This window comes from Diorhabda sublineata, chromosome 5 (assembly GCF_026230105.1).
Source record: "Diorhabda sublineata isolate icDioSubl1.1 chromosome 5, icDioSubl1.1, whole genome shotgun sequence".
Taxonomy (NCBI): domain Eukaryota; kingdom Metazoa; phylum Arthropoda; class Insecta; order Coleoptera; family Chrysomelidae; genus Diorhabda; species Diorhabda sublineata.
This window is the reverse complement of record NC_079478.1, coordinates 17,009,007-17,030,829: the sequence shown is the minus strand read 5'-3', so window position 1 is coordinate 17,030,829 and position 21,823 is coordinate 17,009,007. Positions and strand designations below refer to the sequence as shown.

The 21,823-nt window shown below is 32.1% G+C and overlaps 2 protein-coding genes across 2 annotated transcripts; both read left to right on the top strand.

The window, feature by feature from the left end:
- The first annotated feature begins 1,995 nt into the window (after positions 1-1,995).
- LOC130444442 (craniofacial development protein 2-like) lies at positions 1,996-6,233 on the top strand. Its single transcript, XM_056779565.1, has 2 exons — positions 1,996-3,400; positions 6,142-6,233. Exons 1-2 carry the CDS (start codon positions 1,996-1,998, stop codon positions 6,231-6,233), a joined length of 1,497 nt encoding a protein of 498 aa, XP_056635543.1.
- LOC130444275 (mitochondrial DNA helicase) lies at positions 5,941-21,044 on the top strand. Its single transcript, XM_056779343.1, has 8 exons — positions 5,941-6,780; positions 6,847-7,079; positions 7,132-7,559; positions 7,624-7,774; positions 15,513-15,662; positions 15,740-15,928; positions 18,216-18,536; positions 18,629-21,044. Exons 1-8 carry the CDS (start codon positions 6,528-6,530, stop codon positions 18,779-18,781), a joined length of 1,878 nt encoding a protein of 625 aa, XP_056635321.1. The 5' UTR covers positions 5,941-6,527; the 3' UTR covers positions 18,782-21,044.
- Positions 21,045-21,823: the final 779 nt, after the last annotated feature.

The following is a 21,823-nucleotide window of genomic DNA, read 5'->3' as shown; positions in this document are numbered from 1 at the left end:
ATAAAATATTGAACTTCATTAGCAACTAATATAATAGTTATAGTCATATAAAAATATCAATAAGAATAATAAAATAATTGAAAATAAAACATTTTGGTTCATAGAAATAAAATATTGAACTCTATCCGCAACAAATATAATAATTATAGTTTTGTTAAAATATCATTGGTAATTAGCTTATGCAAGCAGGTACAGAAATATATCAAGTTCTTAATAAAAAATAAAAATCTAATAAGATATTAAGGATTGCACAGCTTTTCACATGAATATAATCAAACGTTAGTCACAACTTTGATAATTTCTTATACAGTAAGTGTTTAACTTCAGATCTCAATCCCATAGTACAATCAGCGCCACGTATTATCCCTACAGAATTCAGACCATATTTTAAACGTACCGTCCATAAGAGATGTTCCTCCTTCTCTACACTCCATTTATTAAGAACTTGATATATTTCTGTACCTGCTTGCATAAGCTAATTACCAATGATATTTTAACAAAACTATAATTATTATATTTGTTGCGGATAGAGTTCAATATTTTATTTCTATGAACCAAAATGTTTTATTTTCAATTATTTCATTATTCTTATTGATATTTTTATATGACTATAACTATTATATTAGTTGCTAATGAAGATCAATATTTTATTTTTATGAACCGAAATATTTTTTTTATTATTCTATTATTTTTATTGATCTAATTATATCGCTATAATTATTATATTAGTTACGGATAAAATTCAATATTTTATTTTAATCAACCAAAATGTTTTTTTTTATACTATTTCATTATTGTTACATCATTCTACTTTTTTTCTTATTAGAATATATGTATTATCTAAACCAAATAAATAGCTAAATAATAAAGTTAATTTAAAGAGATTCTGTTTTGTTAATCGTTTCATTATTTTAAAATACTAATTTCATTATCACGGTGCATTATTTAAAGCATTACTTTACAGTTATTTTCAAATCAGGGCGTAAAATTCAAGCGAATACCCTCTATAATCAGCGCCACCTATTTACCCATCAAAAATCAGCTCACATTTATTAATCAAGAGACGTTACCCCTTCTCTACACTCCATAGTACCGTCTATAAGAGATGTTACTCCTTCTCTACACTCCATATTATGAGTTTAAACAATGTAGTAAAATTACTAATTATATAGTGGCTTATGATCGAACGAAAACAAACGTTTTGGGTTTACTTAAATCAGTATTCTCTATTGGTCCCTCTAATAAATTATTCTGTTAAGCAATTTTTTAGTATTTGTATGCGATTGCCTTTGCCCAATTTTAGATTGGTTTAACTGGCGACTCAAAAATTAGGAAAAAGAACAATATAGAGATACGGAAAATAGAAAAAGTTTAATTATTAATTTCATTATGATATTAAATTTTTTCTGTTAGACCTGCAAATGGTTTTATACCAAACTTTGTAAGGAAAAGAATATTTTTTCAATATGTCTGATATGTAAGAAGAAAGTGTCTTTGTTCCTGTTGATGTGGGCATGTGAACCAATCTATATTTCAAAATAGAACAGTTTGCGATTTTCGAAACTAACTCTTAGTGGGTTTTTTTATATCGGAAGATTACCTAGATAATAATCCACTTCAATGTTGCTTTTGCCATGATACAACAATGAATGTTTATTTTCTTTAAAATCTATGCGTAAAAAAGTGTATATATGTATAAGGAAGTCGTCATCAAAATGGTTACTAGGTAAAGGTAAATTTAAGTTTTCAAAGACTTCACTCCAAAATTGATATAATTTAAATTTTTAAATTGACTTGGGTACGCCTATATTTGAATTATTCATTCTACAATAAACTCCGCCTGGTGTGTTTCGGTGTGGTGGATTGAGTAGCCCGCTGGACACAACTGCCGGTCCCAAGCCCGGGTAAAGGAGGAGGGTCAAGTCGATAGGCCAGCCCCCTATCACTTGGAAAAAACTTCTTTTGGCTAAAAATCCGAAAACTAGGCCTCGGAATATGGATGATCAAAATGGAAAACGACAATGGCAACGAAAACGGACTATGATTTGTGGAACATGGAATATACAGGGAATTAGAACGAAGGTAGATGACATTTTACAAGAAATTAAAAAACATAAACTGGACTTTATTGCTCTCTCTGAAACAAAGAAAAAAGGACAAGGTACACAAACACTCGGGGAATATATCCACATATACAGCGGCGTTAACAAAGAAGAACATGCAAAAAGGGGTATATCGCTCCTTATACATGAGAAGTATAAGAAGAACGTCTCCAGCTGGGAAGCAATAAGCGATAGAACAATAAAAGTTAATGTCAATTTAAAAGGCTGCAAAATAACAATAATTGCTACTTATGGACCTAATGAAGACGCACGGGTAGATGAAAAAGAAAAGTATTATGAAACGCTAAATGAGCTAATATCTCAGACAGGTAACGATCGAGAAATCATAATACTGGGAGACCTAAATGCTAGAACTGGCAAAGAAACGAAGCATGAGATAATAGGGCCCTACGGTGAAAATACCAGGAATGATAATGGCTCCAGGTTGATAGATGTCTGTCAACATAACTTACTAAGAATAATGAATGGGTATTTTAAACATAAGGAAATACACACATATACATGGACGCAAATAACTAGAAATCTAAGATCAATAATCGACTATCTTATAATGAAACAAAAAACGAAGATAAAAGTGCACAATGTCAGAGTATATCGATCCGCAGAATGTGGAAGTGACCATCATCTGATAAAAGCTAAGTTAATAATGCCAATAATCAAAGACAACAAACAAAAGAATCAACTGCAAAACAGTAAAGATTTAACAGATATAGATATACCAAACTATAATATAGAAAGCCTTATGAACGAGAGCACAAAATTATTATACCAACAAAGACTGGACCAAAACCTCCCACAGGAGTACGAACAAGAACCAACAGACAATCTTACCAAAGTAGTAATTGACAGCATACACAAAGCAGCCAAAGAAGCCTTAGGATATAAAGAAATGAAAAAGAGAACACGAAATTATTGGTGGACTGAACAACTGCAAAATTTAAAAGAACAAAAACAACGATTGTATCATACCTGGTTAAGCACTAAAAAAGCAGAACATAAGGAACAATATAGTGAAGCTGTATCAAAATTTAAAACCGCTGCGATAGAGGCCAAAAACCTCAGCTGGGAAAATAAATGCAAGGAATTGGATACCTATTTAGGAGGACGCCAATCCAGGGAATCGTGGAGATTTATAGATAATGTTAGATCTGGCAGAAAAGAAAATATCCCAATAGGCACCATATCACCAAATAAATGGCAAGACTATTACCGCTCATTACTCAGAGAACAGAGATCTGAATATAGTAACATGCCGGCAGAAGACATACGGATTACAGGTGAACCAATAAAAATCAACGTAGAAAAAACAAAGAAAGCTATAACACTACTTAAAAATGGGCGCGCTCCTGGTCCAGAGGGAATACCTGCAGAATTAATAAAAGCAGGAACAAATAGGCTGTTTAATATCCTAACAGAAATTATCAATAGACATCTAAATGGAGAACCAATACCGCAAACGTGGAAAGAAGGATGGATCACGTCCATATACAAGAAAGGAAATAAGGAAGACTGCAATAATTATAGGGGCATTACAGTGACTAGTATGCTCAGTAGGTTATACGGAAAAATAATAAAGGAGATCATTTGTGAAGAATATCACCCATACGAATCCGAGGAACAAAACGGCTTCAGAGCAGGTCGATCGACGATAGATAGTATTTTCTGTCTATCACAAATAATCGAAAAGAGAACCGTAAGATCACAAGAAGTGCACCTACTATTGGTAGACTTGAAGAAAGCGTATGACACAGTACCTGTCTCAAAATTATGGGAGGTTCTGGAAAGAACGAGCATAAATACCACTCTAATAAAGGCTATAAAAGAACTATACAGAGACACAACAGCAAAAATAAAAATAGGTAACAAGGTGACAGACGGCTTCAAAACAACCAAAGGCTTGCGACAAGGGTGTTGTTTATCCCCAACTCTGTTCAACATATACATAGATGAAGCCCTAAGAGTTTGGAAAAAAAAATGTAAAGGAATGGGACTAACTATTGGGGAGAGCACCTTGTATACACTGCACTATGCCGATGACCAGGTAGTGGTAGCACAGGAAAAAGAAGATCTGGAGTACATGTATAGAAAACTTATAGAAGAATACCAAAAGTGGGGTCTACAGGTTAGCACGGAGAAGACACAATACATATGTATAGGATCAGAAGATTCACCTGGGAATTTAGATCTAGAGGGAAAAATAATTAAAAACTGTAAGGAATGCATATACCTAGGTGTAAAACTAACAACAACAGGACGAAACGAGGAAACAATTAGGGACAGAATAACCAAAGGAAGAAAAGTAATAAGAGCCCTGAACTCAGTGCTGTGGCAAAAGAATATTAGACCAGAAACAAAAAAGAGAATATACAACGCCATTTTACAACCAATAATTACATATAGCTCCGAGGTTTGGCAACTTACAGAAAAGCAAAAAAATAACTTAAATGCAGTGGAAATGGATTTCTGGAGGAGAGCAGCAAGAATATCTAGAACGGAACATATAAGAAACGAGGAAATAAGAAGACAATTGAAAGTAGAAAGAACTTTAGTAGAAGATATAGAAAAGAAACAGTTGATTTGGTACGGACACGTTAAGAGAATGGGAAGAGAACGACTACCAAGAATAATATTAGAATGGACCCCCAAAGAAAAAAGAAAGAGGGGAAGACCGCCTAGAACATGGCTACAAGGAATCACTAGAGCAATGTCCGAAAGGAACCTAGCAGTCGACGACTGGCAAGATAGACAGGCCTGGAGATTAGGAACCCAAAGGCGTATAACGCTATAAAAGGGGATATATATATATATATATATATATTCTACAATAAAACTAAAAAAGTATAATATTCAAATATGAATAGTAATTAACAGAACTAAAACAACATAAAGCATTAATTTACAATAGACACAATAGTGAAAAAAATTTGTGAACTTTTATTCTTAGAAACTGTATTTCTCCCACATCGAGAGAAATATAGGGAACCTGGGTTGCAGCTAATCAACGTTTCCTCCTAAGTGAACACTTTTTGATGTTCCTGAAAAATACTAATAGTACGTAGATCTTCAGTATTGTATAACCTCTTATTTTTTTGTCTTTTTTCCTTTTCTCTTTCCTTTATTTTGCCATTGCACTTGTTTAATTTCTCTCTACTTCACATTCCTATAATAAAGGAGATGAATCAATGTGGCAATCCTAGTTTATCTATAAACTCATAAGTAATAGACTACAGCCTCGTTTTGTCCAAAGGAAATCCGATAGAATTGAGACATATAATGTGATTATTTCTATGTCCTAATTCGAAAGCTGTACCAATGTGTGTCATATGTCTGGCTTCCCTCATTATTCCTATGTTCCTGCTTATCACATCTTCTATCACTTCTATCATATTTTCTTCCGTACTTGCAATCAAAACACAATCTAATACACTCTCCAAATAGCTGTTTGTTTCGTCGACTCATTTTCTTATATCAAGGCTATTCCTGAAACCTCCATATCCTACACAAAAATGTTACTATCTTAAATAAACGTACGAGTCTCTGTCTTCAGATTACCTACAAACTCGGTGGCATTAACCTTCAAGCATTGTTTTTACCATCTACAATTGGAGTTTTTCAATGAAATCGTAGTTTCATTGTATATCTGAGTTGAAAGTGTTTCCCACTATCAGTTGCCTCTCTGATCAGTCCACTTATCAGATTTCTTAAGCCTCTATTCCACCTCATTGAATTAATACATCCCTACTTAGGATCCTATATCCTAAAAAGAAAACTAATTAGTTGCTTCTAATTACATTTATCTTATTTAGTTACGTTTTCATAATGGCTCCAGTCCTTTCAAAGCAAAAAAAATCGCACTTTTCATATTCCTGTCCGTTGGCTCAATAATAAAGAATAATTAGAAAACGAAAAATTACTACACATGAACATTATGTATTACTTGGAACCAGCATACTTCAGAAATTAACTACGAATGGATTCCAAATCTTTCAACATATTTTTAAATCTTCTTAATTCTTAGGTACAATCAAAAATGGAGTACACTTCATAATTCAAAAGTACGATACTATTATAGAGTCAGTAGCTAGTGTATTAGCGCAGAACAAAGATTAACCACATGGTTGTAACATAACGATTTCTCTCTACATCAAAGTCTTATCAAGATTTGAGATTTAGTTCTTTATTACCTGAACCCATTCCTTATAACTTATCTTTATTCATACTAAGGAGGTTTTTCTTATTCTTTGCATCTAAAGGTTATAATGATAATCGAAAAAAATCAAAACAAAAAAAGAAGAACAAATTATCGCCTTAACCTATAAATGGTTTAAATAAAAATGGCATAAACCGTTTATTATTGTTAGTATTTGGGTCAATTGTTTTCTTATAATTTCAAAAATATGAATCATGTTTAGTTATAAATTACGCGTTTTGAGCTGTTTAAAGAAAAAAAATTTCAGTTTCATATATTATAAATTTACGAGAAATTACAATGATATAGCAGTTGATCAAATTCCGGAAGTGTCAAAAACTGTAGTAAAGAAAGCTTTCAAACAAAACAATTTAAGTTTTGAAGAAGGTTTCACATGTTTTCTTACAACCTGTTCATTTTGTTCTAAAACCAGTAAAAATGCAAAACTATACATCAATAAAACTACAGGTATCTTATCACATAAATTAAGTGCACATATAATGAATAGTTATTAACTGAAAAATAATTTTATAGGACTCTTTATGTGTAGTGGTTGTAAAAAGACAGGTTCTTGGACTGTACTGGAAACGTATTTTAATATAAAGAAAAGTAAGAAAGTAAAACTGAGAAGTGAAGCTACAGATGAGGAATCAAATTATGATAAAATAGAAAAAACTTTAAAAGAAATTCAAAATTCAACCGTCGAGTTGAAATATTTAAATCAAAATGATTTGCAAAGTATCTTGAAAAAATTTAAGTTACCTGAAGTAAGTGGCATTCTTTAAATAACATAAATTTTTCAACAAAGTTTGATTTTAGATTATTTCTAATCATACTTTCGAATCACTTGATATAAGGATAAATGAAAAGCAAACATCTTTGTTTTTTCCACTTGAAAATGTAGAATCTGAAATAGTTGGCTACAGAAAAATTCATAGTAGGTCTACTGAAGATATCGTGTTACCAAATTTATTGTGTGGAGGAATTTTAACAGCCAGAAATACAAAGAGTAAAGATACTGCTGTTTTAATTCCCAGTATATCTGACTTCCTAGTCCTAGCAAATTCCAAATTAAATGTGAATATTGTTTGTTTGCCCAATAGTGTAAATAATTTACCATTGTATGTATTACCAAGCTTAGAGAGGTTCAAGAAACTTGTTTTGTGGTTTGGATGTGATAATAAATCTTGGACAGCAGCAAGAAATTTTGCAAAGAAGTTAGGAGAAAAAAGATGTCATCTTGTTAGGTAAACTAGATGCAAATAAATGAAAATATTTTCTTACAAGAAATATAATTTTTTCAAATTTTAGACCTACAGATAAACAACTATTACCTCATTTAGATATATCTCAAGATTTCAAATCAATAATTTCAGCAGCCCAACCAGTGTGGCACAAATCGGTCACAACTTTTTCTAGTTTAAGGGCAGATGTATTATCGGATTTACAAAATGTTGATAAGGTATAGATCATTTTGTTTATAACATATTTTTACAAACTGTTTATTATTAAATCTGATTCTTTGAAATTTCATAATTAGCAATGGCACAAACGGTGATGGATTTACCAGAAGGCTGAAGCCTAGGGCATTAAATTTCAAGGGGCAGCAAATTTTGTTCAAAAGTTTTTCATTTCAATTTACATTTTTGTTTAAACCCCATCTATTTTACAATTTATCCTTGTGAAAGACAATAAGTATTTGTTGTGACTGTTTAAAGAAACATAAAGGGGTTTGTTCCAATGAACATACTCTTATAAAATCTAAAATTTTTGTTTAATTAAGACTGAAACTAATTGTTCACCCAAAGTTAATAAATGTTTATAGCTACTATTTAAACATGTCTCACAGGTCTGTTGTCCTATAGCCTCATCTCAGAACTCTCTTCAATTAGGTGGTTGGTGAGTACTTTAGGATGCACTTTTACACGTTCATTATATTTTTCACTACACCTCTGAAACTCCTTCATAGTTCATATGCCTTAAGAGTGGCCTGTCGTCCACCACTTGACATTTCCAAAGCCTCATGTCCCTAGAGAAGCCAATCAGGCACTTTGGCTTGAACCCTATGATGTTATTAGGCAAGTTGTAAGACTTGCCAAAGTCTTTAAACTGCGCTCGTGTGAGTGTTGGGCACTCACAGATAATGTGGTCTGAGGTTTCATCCTCTATGCACCAGCAGCTCTCTGGATCGTCTGTAATGCCCATGGTGTAGAAATGGCGTCTTAGATGATAGTGTCCGGTTACAATTTAGTTTGGTGTGAGATGCACAAGGTCCATATATGTGTGCCTTTGCTTGTCTCTATACAGTGCTTTTCAGATAAAAGTATCCACCTTTAATAACTTTTGTAATACTGGTATTTAGAAAAAATCCAAAAACACGTCAATTTATGTTGGAAGGGGCAAGCATTATGGCTTATTTAAACTTACTGGAAAAGCCACCCCCTCACCCCTAGCAGCATCACCTTTATTTTTTTGAATTACTTTTCATATTTTTTATGTAAACTTTGGATACTCCTCTTTGAACTGATTTCAAAAATGTATAATACTTGTAGGTTAAAGTGGTTAGTTTATGAGATAAACAATTTTTCTTTTAAGAGCATAAATTTTACTTATTATTTACTTTCACCTTATTGGCCTGTACTAAAATGGGTTGTACAGCAGTTTAAACTCTTTAATCTTTTTAACTGTGCTATTTATTATGAAGTTACAATAAGTGTTCTTAATGAGTACCATTCACTTCCATACAATGGTATAATCTATTTTGAAATGCCTCTCTGACATTGCTTAATACGGCTGGATTTAATTGTCGACATTCATTTTCTATCCTCTCTCGTAAATGATCCAGAGATTCTGGTTGGGTAGCATAAACTTTTGTTTTTAAATACCCCCATAAAAAGAAGTCTAGGGGTGTTGAATCCGGTGACCTAGGTGGCCACTCCATCATCTGCCCTCTTCTACCTATCCAACGAGCGGGGAATGTTTCGTTTAAAAATTGTCGGACAGGCATAGCATAGTGTGGGGGAGCTCCGTCTTGTTGAAATACCAGTAAATCTTCGGAAAGGTTATCATCATTTTCTATTATTGTTGTAATACGTGGGTCAACCCTTTCCCTGAGTAACTCAAGATATAATTCACCATTTAAATTTCCGTTGATGAAGAAAGGTCCGACAATGTGGTCACCTAGGATACCACACCAAACGTTTAACTTTTGGGGATGTTGTGTATGGAATTCACGCATAATATGTGGATCACTTTCAGCCCAATATCTACAATTATGCCTACTTACTAAGCCATTTAATGACCATGAGCATTCATCAGAAAAGCAAATATTTTTTAACAATTGTGGATTGTTATTGATAATTTGCGTCATTGATTCGCAAAACTCTAGACGACGATCAAAATCAACTTCATTCAACTCGTGCACCAACTTAACTTTGTATGGGTGGTACTTGAATTTATGTAGAACTCGGAAAACTGTAGAAGATGAAACACCGATCGCTTTACTTATTGTTGACAACGATTGGGGTTGTTGAGCCTCTAAGCCGACTTGCCCTAAAATTGCCACTTGGATTGCTTCGTTATTTACGAGTCCCTCTCGCTTATGCACTTTATTGCAAACAGACCCTGTTGTGGTAAATTTCTCCATCAGTTGAATTACATACTTATGAGTTACATGTCTTCCGTCATGTAATTCGTTAAATATTCTAGCAGCAGCTCTTGCACAATTATTATTTTGGTAGTATAAACCTACAATTTCAATTCTTTCTTACAAAGAGTAAACCATTTCAGAGAAACAAAATAAATAAAGTATCAAATTACACTATCAATAGTGGCTACAAATTCTAGTTGACAATGTCAAACTTTAATAAAAAGTAGAGTTTTTTGTTGTTTGGATTTTTTAAGTAGAATAAATAGCACAGTTAAAAAGATTAAAGAGTTTGAACTGTTGTACAACCCATTTTAGTACAGGCAAATAAGGTGAAAGTAAATAATAAGTAAAATTTGTGCTCTTAAAAGAAAAATTGTCTATCTCATAAACTAACCACTTTAACCTACAAGTATTATACAGTATATATATTTTTGAAATCAGCTCAAAGAGGAGTATCCAAATTTTACATAAAAAATATGAAAAGTAATTTAAAGAAATAAAGGGGATCCTGCTAGAGGTGAGGGGGTGGCTTTTCCAGTAAGTTTAAATAAGCCATAATGCTTGCCCCTTCCAACATAAATTGACGTGTTTTTGGATTTTTTCTAAATACCAGTATTACAAAAGTTATTAAAGGTGGATACTTTTATCTGAAAAGCACTGTATATCTCTGCCAAGCCAGTCTTGCGAGTAGTCCGTTGAGAGACGTGATAGTAACACCTTTATCAAGGATTGAATCTTCTTTACTGGTGGAATACTTAGATCATTGTCAAATATGTGATTTGGAATGTACCACTGGTAGTTATCTATCATTCAAAGCATTTTACTTAGAAATCTTTCCAAAATGGCTATATTTGAGTTGTTTGTAGTACCCCATATGTCCAGATGGAGTTAAGCATCAGTTTGTATGATAATAGTTTGTTAGATATAGATAACTGGGAACTTGTGCCAATTATCCAGTATAATTTATGTTAATGTTTCCAGATATATGTTTTTGCCAATTTAATCTATGATCTAGATGCATGCCAAGATATTTAACTATATTTGCATGATTTAATTATTTATTGTCAAATTTTCTGCTCTATTTGTGAAATGTTATATGAACTGATTTATTCTCATTTGTTTTCATTCTCGATATTTCTTACCAATTTTCTATTCTGTCCTGTGTAGTCTTTATCATGGTGGTATCATCGGCATACGTTGCTACAGTGGTTAAACACATATCAGCTGTATGTAAAAAATAAAACCACATTTCCAAGAGGGACCCCTGCTCGAATTGGTTATATTTCTGTGCATGCATCTTGGTGTTCAATTAAAAAGTGTCTGTTCTTCAAGTAAGACTTTAGTCATAATCCAGATTTTTGAGTTTTGATAGTAGACCCAAATGCTAAACCTTTTTGAAAATATATCTCCAATCCAAACTAATAATCCAGAATCAGGTTATTTAAATGGATAATTCCATGTAGTTTTTTCATGAAAATTTTAAAAAGGTAATAAGCGACGTGACTTCTGCGGGTTTACCTGGTTTTCGGAATCATCATTTCAGCAATTTTCCATTCATTAGAAAAATTAAGACAAAAATTATTGCTTACACAGAGAAGACTAGTTTCGAAACTTTTATATAAATAAAAGTAATTTAATAAAAATTGAAATATAGTATTATATGTACTGAGTACTGAATTCGTCTCTACATGAACAGTTGCTAAGGCTTTGAGAAATATAAACCGATTTCAAGCGAATAACCTGATCATTATTGGTAATTACCAATAATAACCATCTATATTCAAGCGCTTTTGGTTATTGTTGTGGTTATTGACAAAGTGAGGTTATTTTGGACCGCAGAATACCATACAAACAGTTGAGTTCAACTTGTGGTTATTGAGGAAATGACGTTAAGTTCGATATTTAACGGTGAAATAAATAAAACCATTATTCCCTGTAATTTGAAATGTGAAATAAATGAAGTATCAATAAGGTTCTTGAGAAAATGATTCCATAGTAGCTGTACCCGCGACTTTACGTTCACGTAAATAAGGGTTTATTTTTATAAACTTTTTTTATTTATGTATAGATAAATAAAATCAATGTTTGATATAAACAGATCAATATATTAAACAAAACTTACACTTACAAATCTTACAACATAATATATATACAAAAAAAAACTGTTATTAACTAAGTATTTACAATGTCTCTTTAAATACAACGTTGGACGTTTGGTTTATCGGGATGTATACAAATAATTTATTTGTTTCACTCTTTGTTTCTTGGCGTAAACACCCGCTCGACGGTGCCACATCCTGTCAAAATTTCCGCCTCTATTAAGTTACGCCGAAGTGACAATATTTTAAGTCTTATACCATTACAATGTTTGGGTGGGCTTATGTTCCGCAATGATATGATTGGAACTTCTTTTTTCAAATGAATAATGTGCGAAGGAAGGGCAGGCGCACTCAAAGAATTTAAAAATTCCACTGGGTAATTCGTCGAGTTGTCTCGCTCTATAACTCTGTTTAAGGAGACATATTCAACAGATTCTCCTTCAATTTTGTCGAGTATCTGTAAGTTTATTTCGACAGCTGGATCGTTCCGAGGAGTCAATATGGTTCTTTCTCAATGCCAAGAGTTTGCGTGAGGAGTTTGAATTTCATTGCCATAAACAGTGGAAATGAGGTCTGGTAATGACTCAATCCTTCGGCATAAACTATCAGGTAAAACGATTTTACCATCTTCTTTCGGGTATTTACCCCCGCAAATTTGTAGCAATAAATCAGAAAAAATCTGTGCATCACTGTTGGCACCTATTTGCGCTCGCATATTCACTTTTAAGTGCATACGAGTAATGTGCCAGTATAAGACTTACTCCAAAATTGATAAAAATGAATTTTTTGGTTTTCATTTATCAACCTTATTAAATGTATATCAGCAGAAATTTAATACTTTCTTTTAAATTGACAAAAAGTTTATTTTATCAGTTATCTCTGAAAATGTAAAAAATAATTTCGAACACTAAATACAAAATAAAACCCGTGACAATTATGACAGTCTACCTTCATTTGTTACTATTCTTCAGTTTTATTATAGTATAGACTAAATAATTTGAAAAAACACTAGTATGAGCATCAATTTGAAGTCATTTTTCTAAAAATAATTATAATCCCCATTTTAAAAGTATTATTATAAAATTTTATTATTTTAAAAGTAAACATACACAATTCAAAACACGATGTTGGTAAAACACTTGCAAACAACTGTAAAATGTTTATTTAAAAATGAACTTCTATTAGATACTTCACACACAGAACGTTCATTAAAGTTATTGGTTTGTTTTGATATCAACATCCTGACCTGCACTAACGAAAATGGTGGTATATAACCTTAGTGTATTCAAGCGGAAGTGCGTTATTAATATGTTACTTCCAAAGTAGTAAAAACAAGGACAAGACCAAATATAACCGCGGTCATTCCTGGTCATTTGCTTGAAATCGGTTATACTAATATGATCATAATAATTGAAATTTAGTTTCTTTACAATTCATTAAGTTATATAATTTACACTGATAATTACTATAATTTTTGTCCATGCCATTAAATATTATTAAATCTACTTACCTAATCCAGTCATCATTCAATATCGATAGTTTAATTAGCAAAAGAGATAATACAAAGATTCATAACTATATCATCTAAGTCGTCTGAGAAACTTCTCGTGAGGACCAGAAACGACATCAAACTGGTCGTCAGTCTTGTGATAGGACACTGTCTCGTCATATACCCCCTTTAGACGATTGTCAGGCAAACGACGAAGGATTTTGTGAGAAAGCCATGGAAACAGCAGAGCATCTACCCTGTGAATGTCCTGAAAATTTCATCAAAAGGGTAGTATTAACACCATGGATACAAAAACCTCAGAAAAATAGCCTCATTCGAAAGGAGTCTACGTATTTTAGGAGCGGAACAATGAGATGTAGAATCTTGTACAAAATATCTTCTTGGTATACGTGTCGAGTGGCTAAAAATCCAAAACGACTCCTCAATCTATAAGATTGCTAGTTTTATGTATTCATTGATGTGACTAATTAGGACTAGTGTTGCATTTGGATGTGATAAATAAACATTTCTTAACCAAATTTTTGTATTTTGGATTTTATGAAAAATATAATATTAACCAAGTATAATGTTGATTGAACTATAGTACTGACACACTGAACTTCCATGGCAGGAACTTCACATTCATTCCTTGACTACTAAACTATAGTGTGGGCTGTGAGGAATTGAACCTTTGTCCCTATTTTAGATATTCTTACATTTAGCAATTTCAATGCTTTCAAATGCTTCCAACAATTTATTATTGAATACATTTTTTAACAATTTCACATTATTAATATTTATGTCATGATTGTGACTGGTAGCGTGATTGGCAAAACTCGATTTTCCGGAACGTCCATATTTTAAATGAGCTATGTGCTCTTTAAACCGGATAATAACGGACCTCTTAGTTTGCCCAATATATTTCCCGTTACAATCACTAGAGCTAATTTCATATATATCACTATTTTCCAAATTTGATACTATTCTTAGGATTGTCCAATAATTGTTTTAATGTATTGATGGATTTATAAACCAATTTAAAACCCACTTTGTTAAATAGGGACAAAGGACAAAATCCTTACTGCCCACTCGATAGTTTAGTAGTCAAGGAATGAATGATTTCTGCCAAGGAGTTTTTCCCGCTGGAATTATTTTTCGCGGGAGAAGGTTTATTGGTGGGAGAATTTAGCATAAAACAATCATTAGGTTTTAGTTTATCTCGATTCTCTGAAAACGATAATTATCCACAAGAATTTGGTTGATAAATCTTATATTTATCACATCCAATTGCAACACTAGTCCTAATTAATCACGTCAATGAATACACAAAACTAGGAATCTTGTAGATCGGGGAGTCGTTTTGGCTTTTTTGCCACTCGACACGTATACCTAGAAGATATTTTGTACAAGACTCTACATTTCATTATTCTGCTTCCAAAATACGTAGACACCTCCCAGTTCCCACGGTGTTAATACTACTTCTTTGAGGAATTTAACCCATTTGATGAAATTTACAGGACACTTACAGAGTAGGTACTCTACTGTTTCTATGGCTTGCTCACAAAATTCTTCGTCCTCTGCCATGCCAATCATCTTAAGGGAGTATACGACGAGACAGTGACCCATCACAAGACTGACGAATAGTTTGATCTCGATTCTGGCCCTCACGAGAAGTTCCTTAGAAGTTAGACGAATTAGATGATAAGATTATCAATCTTTGAATTGTCTTTCTCCAGTGATACTCCAACTGATTCAACAGCTATCTGTTACGTTCGTTATTGATGTACCCTCCTTTATAGGACTTTGGTGGACAGTGTGTTCAATATGAATAACACCAACGGTTCCAGAAATTCCAACGATTCCAAAAATTCCAACTTATTTGAACTAAAGCATACAAATTGAAATGTGAAATATTATTTAAAGTTATGTTTTTTCAATTGGGCAATTTTACATATATTTGCAGGTCCAAGGAGTAAAATGGAAACGATATCCAACATTGAATAAAATTTTAAAAGGGCACAGAACTGGAGAATTAACAATTTTTACTGGACCTACTGGCTGTGGTAAAACTACTTTCATAAGTGATTATTCCTTAGATCTTTCAATTCAAGGGGTAAGCACTTCAAACAAATAAATGAAAAATATTGTTGATTTTCAAATTGGAAATAATTTTTTTCATTTTAAGTTTAGGTGAATACGTTATGGGGGAGTTTTGAAATAAGAAATGCTAGATTAGCAAAAACTATGCTGCAACAATTAGCAGGTATTCCTCTCGATGAGAATTTGCATTTATTTGACCATTGGGCGGATCAACTAGAAAAGTTACCAATATATTTTATGACTTTTCACGGACAGCAAAGTATTAAAGTTGTTATGGAGGTTAGTTATCGATATAATACTTAATGATTTGTTATTTTTTTACCTGCTATAATGTAGAGAAAATACAGTGAAAGTTGAATATGAATATGAAACTAATAATTTTCATAAAAAATTTGGAAAACTTGGCACTTTCTTTTCCAAAGACATTTAACTACATTGATAGATACATTTTATTGGGGGGTTCCATTACGCTGCAACCTTAACATTTATTGTGCTTTCTATTAGAGATATTTTCGACATTTAGAGCTCTCTTTAATTCTAACGAATTCCAGTATCTGTTCTGACATTATAATTTCCTATTTAAAATTGGGCAACATTGCACGAATGTAATCCATACAGAGATACAACCTCTTATGTTGGGAACCATTAGGATCTGTTAAATATCTAGTTGAATGATACAAAGTGTCCCTTATTTCGCCCTCCAGTAACATATCAAATTACTTACTTTTATTTTATATTGATATGATTCCAACGACCATAAATATAATTATTTATAGCTTTTGTGTAGAATAGGATTTTGATATTTAAAGTGGTTTGGGAACAGATATGAAATTCTTAAAAGTATTGGTATCCGTCGAGTACGGTAGTTGTTGAAACCAAGTTTAATTAATTATTTTCTTGCATAATTAGTAGTATTTTACAAAATAGTTTTAATACAAAGAATATGGTCAACTATCATTGGTTAGCCCGAAGATACATTACAGGCTTGATGGGGTTAGATATTCGCTCCTAAAGGCTTCTTATCATATGCCTTTGGTAACTAGATTATCTGGAGTTTCTTCCTTTTTTCCACTGACTCTACACTTCTTGAATTCTGTTAGACCCAATCTCATTAGGTGCTTCTTGGAGTTATAATTAAGTCAATGAGGAATTGTAGCTCGTTTTTACTGAGATCCTAATAATTTTTGCATCTAGTGTTATCACATTTACAAAGAAACATCTCTTTGGAGTGATTTTGGGAAATACACTGCAGTTTCCTTTGTCTATCAAAAATCATTTTAATAGAAGAATTTTCCTACGCTACTGTAAGGCTTCTGGTCAGTTTAGTGCGTTTGTGCTTCTATTCTGGAGAGTGTATTTCCCTTTTCATTTCCTTTGATTTCTGAGTAACTAGGAACTCAAACAGAAGAGACTGTTATTCGTGTCCAGTGGCGGATTTACAGGAGAGGCGCTTTCGGGCTGAAACCTCCCCCAAATTTTTTTGTAAGATTATAAATTTGATACAAATTTTATTATTTTATAGCAAATTATATTTTATAGTAAATTATTTTCATTAGCAAGAATATTATAAAATGTCTTAGTTACATTTACTTTGCCTTCAGCCCCACTAAAATTCGCAACTGTTCGTGTCAATTTTATCAAAATTTTTTGTCACTTCAAAGTTGATTACATTTTCAAAAACTTAGCAATGGGTATTAGTTACTAGCCCCAGCTACTATGGGGGCTTTGGTTTACCAAACATTCAATTAAGAATATTTTATTTAATTTCATTAAAACTGTGAAATGTATCTTTTTAGCAGCTTCTTGAATTAATAAAAAATGTCCTCATAACAAATATACATTCGTGAGCAAAAAAATTGGCTCAGGCGACACTCCTGTAATCGCAAGTCACTGGCAAAAACGCTGAATTGTATTTTTCTAAGTAAAATATTAATTCTAATATATTATTTATTATATTTATTTAATATGTAATTAGTAATGTTTGTTTAGAACGCAATTGTATTTATTTAGAACGAATTTCATTATTGTAAAAAACGCTGAATGTGCAAATTGAGCAGTTTTTTATCTCTAAATATGAAGATGTGTTGTAAAGTAAAAGTTAAGTTAAAGTCTTTAGTACTGAATCTGATATAGAGCTCGCACTTTGTAATTTTTCACTTTTAAAAGAATTTTGTGTTTTGAAAAATAAACAAAACCAAAACCGTAATTGATATGAAATATTGTAATGTTTCTTGTACTCACAGTCCAACAATATGTTATGATCGGTAACTCGGCAACTTACTCGATCCATGAAAATCCATTGGAAACTGTTATTAGGATCAGTGGAGGGAACACTGAATATTGATTAATTAATTTGTAATAAATTATTTACTTTTCTGTTAATCATAACACTTTTTCATTGTTTGAGATTCATTTCAAAAAAAAATGGAAGCTACAGATTTTTGCCAGAGACTTTTGACCACGAGCGTGCGACTTTTTTGCTCTCGCGTGTCATTTTAGATTTAAAAATTTCTTTAATTCTTATTGTTTAAGAAATAATATTTTTTATTATTCATTCACTTACTAGGCTATTGAACACGCAACTTACGTCCACGACATAGCACACGTTATAATTGACAATTTGCAATTTATGATGGGCACAGGAGAAGAACAGAAACATATGGATCGATTTTGGAAGCAAGACGTTATTATAGCTTGTTTTCGAGAATTTGCTACTAGAAAAAACTGCCACGTAACATTGGTAATTCATCCGAGAAAAGAACGAGATGCCGAAGATTTGACGTCGAATTCTATTTTTGGAGGCGCTAAAGCATCTCAAGAAGCCGATAATATCCTTATTATTCAAGATAAAAGATTGAGCGCCGTTAGAGGAAAAAAGTATTTACAGGTATGTAGGAACAGCAAATTATTTTATTAGTATATGTTGTGGTGATAGAGACTCTAATAATTTAGTGTCATAATAAATAGAAAATATTTCAGGTTGTGAAAAATAGGTACAGTGGAGACTTGGGTATAATGCCTTTGGATTTCGATAAGGCAAGTTTGAGCTTTCAACAGAAAAGAAAAGAAAAAAAAACCGAAATAATGGATCCATTACCTCATAAAGATAATATTGTCCCACCACCGATATAAAAAATTTATATTTTGTACAATTACATTAAGTATAACTGAATATTTCACATTTTTTAAAAAAATTTTTATGATAATTATACATATTTGATACAAAAAAGTTTTATTCCATTTTACTTGGCGTTATGTTGAAAAATGTTGCATCATCCTCTTGTGCTCTTCAATAACTCTGTTATTGAATTGTCGAAGCATTTTTGGAACCCTTACATACGATTCTGCACACATAGCTGTTATCCTGTAACCTCCAGATCGTCTCTTAAAAATTTATAATAACAAATAATGCAGTTGTACCAAAAATGTATGTCTTACCAAAATCTCACAAACCAACTCTAAGCATGAGGCCAGTAGTGAATTGTATTGATTCTCCTTCATATAAAATAGCAGTTTTCATTAACAAGTTATTGTCGCCAATAACACGTCGTTTATACATAATGTAAAAAACTTATTAGTTTGTAAAGTCAACAAAAGATATAATACTGGATAATGGTTATATTGTGATATCTTTAGACATAGTATCACTTTTAACTAATATATCTAGAATTTTAGTAAAAACATCATTAAAAAACACTGTTGATACCTATCGGCATGCACTGATATACAGTATAATTTGATTATAGAATTAATTGATTACTTAATTGGATCCAGTTACTTTTCTCAGACTCTACAAACAACTGGAAGGTACACCCATGAGAAATCCTGCTAGCCCATTTTTGGCAAATTTGGTCATGAATCATCTGGTTATTGAAAGTTTGAAGAAACTACCCTTTTCAGTTAATTTCGTTAAAATTTATATTGATGATTCCATTTTAGCCATTCCAACGCAACAAATTGAGATAGTAATACGTACATTTAACTCCTATCATCGCAAACTCAAGTTTACCTTGGGGAAGAATTAGAGAAGAAACTTTGAAACTGTTTCAAAACGCACTCGTCAAATAGTTGTGAAGTGGCATTCTATCCAATAAACAAAATTGAAAACTCATTCACCCATATCAAAGATAAAACACCTAAACTCCAGTACTCCAATGTGATTTATAAAATAAATTGTTTAGACTGCAATAAGGGTAAAATTGGTATGACTAAATAGTACTTGAAAACCAGAATATACCAGCATGAATATGATTGTCGAGAACATAATAAGAACAAAAAAGCTCTGGCCCAACATCATTTCACCGTTGATCTCAACTTTGATTTTGATGATGTGAAAATTCTGGATAAGGAACATAAATATGCAAAAAGAACTATCAGTGGAATTCAATATAATATAACCATCTTTTGAATGTTTATGAGTCAACACACTCTGACCGAACTATGGTAATAATTAGAATAATTCCAACAGTTTTTACCGTTCATACTTTTGTTAGTATTGGAAAAGTTTGGAAGTATTCATTTACTGATAAATATATCTTAACAGGAGAATTATCTCTTCGTACAGAATATGTATATATTGTAATGTTTTTTAATTTATTTATTTGATTTCTGTTCGTGGGGTTAATTAATAGACATTGTCTCTTGCGTTCTTAATTTATTTAAACACTTATCACTAAATATCTAGAAAACTAAATAAATAAATAGACCTTCCTAGAAATTATTTAAAAGAAACTATGTAAATAAACCACTATCAAAGTTTTATAAAAACAAAGATCAAATGAATTCCGGGTATTTCATCAAAGGAGGCGCATTCGCCTGATTTTAGAATTTCAATACAACTAGACAGAACCCCGACTTTAGGGCAGAGACACGTACATAATAATATGTATTTTTTGATTGACGTCTAATAATTGAAAAGGGTATGTTGTTTGCATAGGTTTTTACTTATATGTGTATGTATTGGTTTCATTAATGCCTTTTTCATTTCAAGTGTATCCTATTCATTTATATGTACATGTATAGATACTTATATTACATTATCTGATTATTGTTTTTATTCTGTCAAATAAAAGATCGAAACTTTTGTATTTTAAAAAACTCTTGGAAAGTTTTATTTTGAGTTCTCAACCCGCAACACGATTACAAATTACAAAATTTAATGATAATTCTTATTTGTAATGAGGTTTTCAGCAATAGATAGAGTGATTCAGGATGAAGATATCGGTCTAGCTTTTTTGTAAATTGATAAAAATGAAACTATAATTGATAGAAGTGTCGGAAAAAAATTATTTCATCTGGAAGTTCATTAACAAAAACGCTGTCTTATCATATTATAGATAAAAAGAAACAATGCTTGGTCTGATACATCTACGTATTCCATCTTCTACGATAATGTTTAACGCTATTTAGATATATACAGTGTTACCTTGAGTATGTCATCAGTTATTATAATCTTCACGCTTTATAATTTGAATAAATAGATTACAAGTTGTCGCAAAAAATTAACGCGCTCGAGAATAACTTCAAGCACGTTTTTCACATTAACGGGACTCGCTTGATGCGATGCGAAAGTTTTAAATAACATATATTCGTTCTTACACGTTATCAGTATTGCATATAACGAAAAATTTTGTAAGGGCTATGAATCTACCTCACTAACACTTTGACTTTGAACCCCGAACTGTTTACCAGTCGGGTAGCAATGACTTGGCAAAATGAACTATCTTTTTGGGGGCTATGCAACTTTCAAAAGCTTGAATGTATGTACTACAGTAGTCTATGGGCCTCTCATTCACACAGAAGGTGTTCGGCAGTTTTCTTTGGACCTTACAGAATCGACAAGATCTGTCGGGAGTTTCTCCGATGAATTCATCTGGAAATTCCTTAACAAAAACGCTGTCTTATAATTTACCTTGAGCATATCATCCTGTCGGGAGTTTCTTCGATGAATTTCAGATGGTAGTTCACCGGACAGTGTCCACGGAGCATATCAGTAACTCATCTTTGCTTAATGAAATGGCCTTTTGACACCCGTTGGTAGAATAAGAAAATCTCTTCGATTGCTTTAGACCAGGGGTCTTATTCCATGTTTTTGATTTCTTGATGGCTTTCTAGGAAACCTATGAAAGGTTGTGGTTCTATGAAAGGAATTGTTTCGCCTTTTTTCGTCAGATC

Excerpts from the sequence above, each read along its gene's own strand:
- LOC130444442 (XM_056779565.1), top strand. The coding sequence starts at position 1,996 with ATGGATGATCAAAATGGAAAACGACAATGGCAACGAAAACGGACTATG. Across the intron at positions 3,401-6,141 it reads AGAAGACATACGGATTACAG|GTACAATCAAAAATGGAGTA; the intron begins GTGAACCAATAA and ends CTTAATTCTTAG.
- LOC130444275 (XM_056779343.1), top strand. The coding sequence starts at position 6,528 with ATGTTTAGTTATAAATTACGCGTTTTGAGCTGTTTAAAGAAAAAAAAT. Across the intron at positions 7,080-7,131 it reads AAAAATTTAAGTTACCTGAA|ATTATTTCTAATCATACTTT; the intron begins GTAAGTGGCATT and ends GTTTGATTTTAG. Across the intron at positions 15,663-15,739 it reads TAGATCTTTCAATTCAAGGG|GTGAATACGTTATGGGGGAG; the intron begins GTAAGCACTTCA and ends TTTTAAGTTTAG.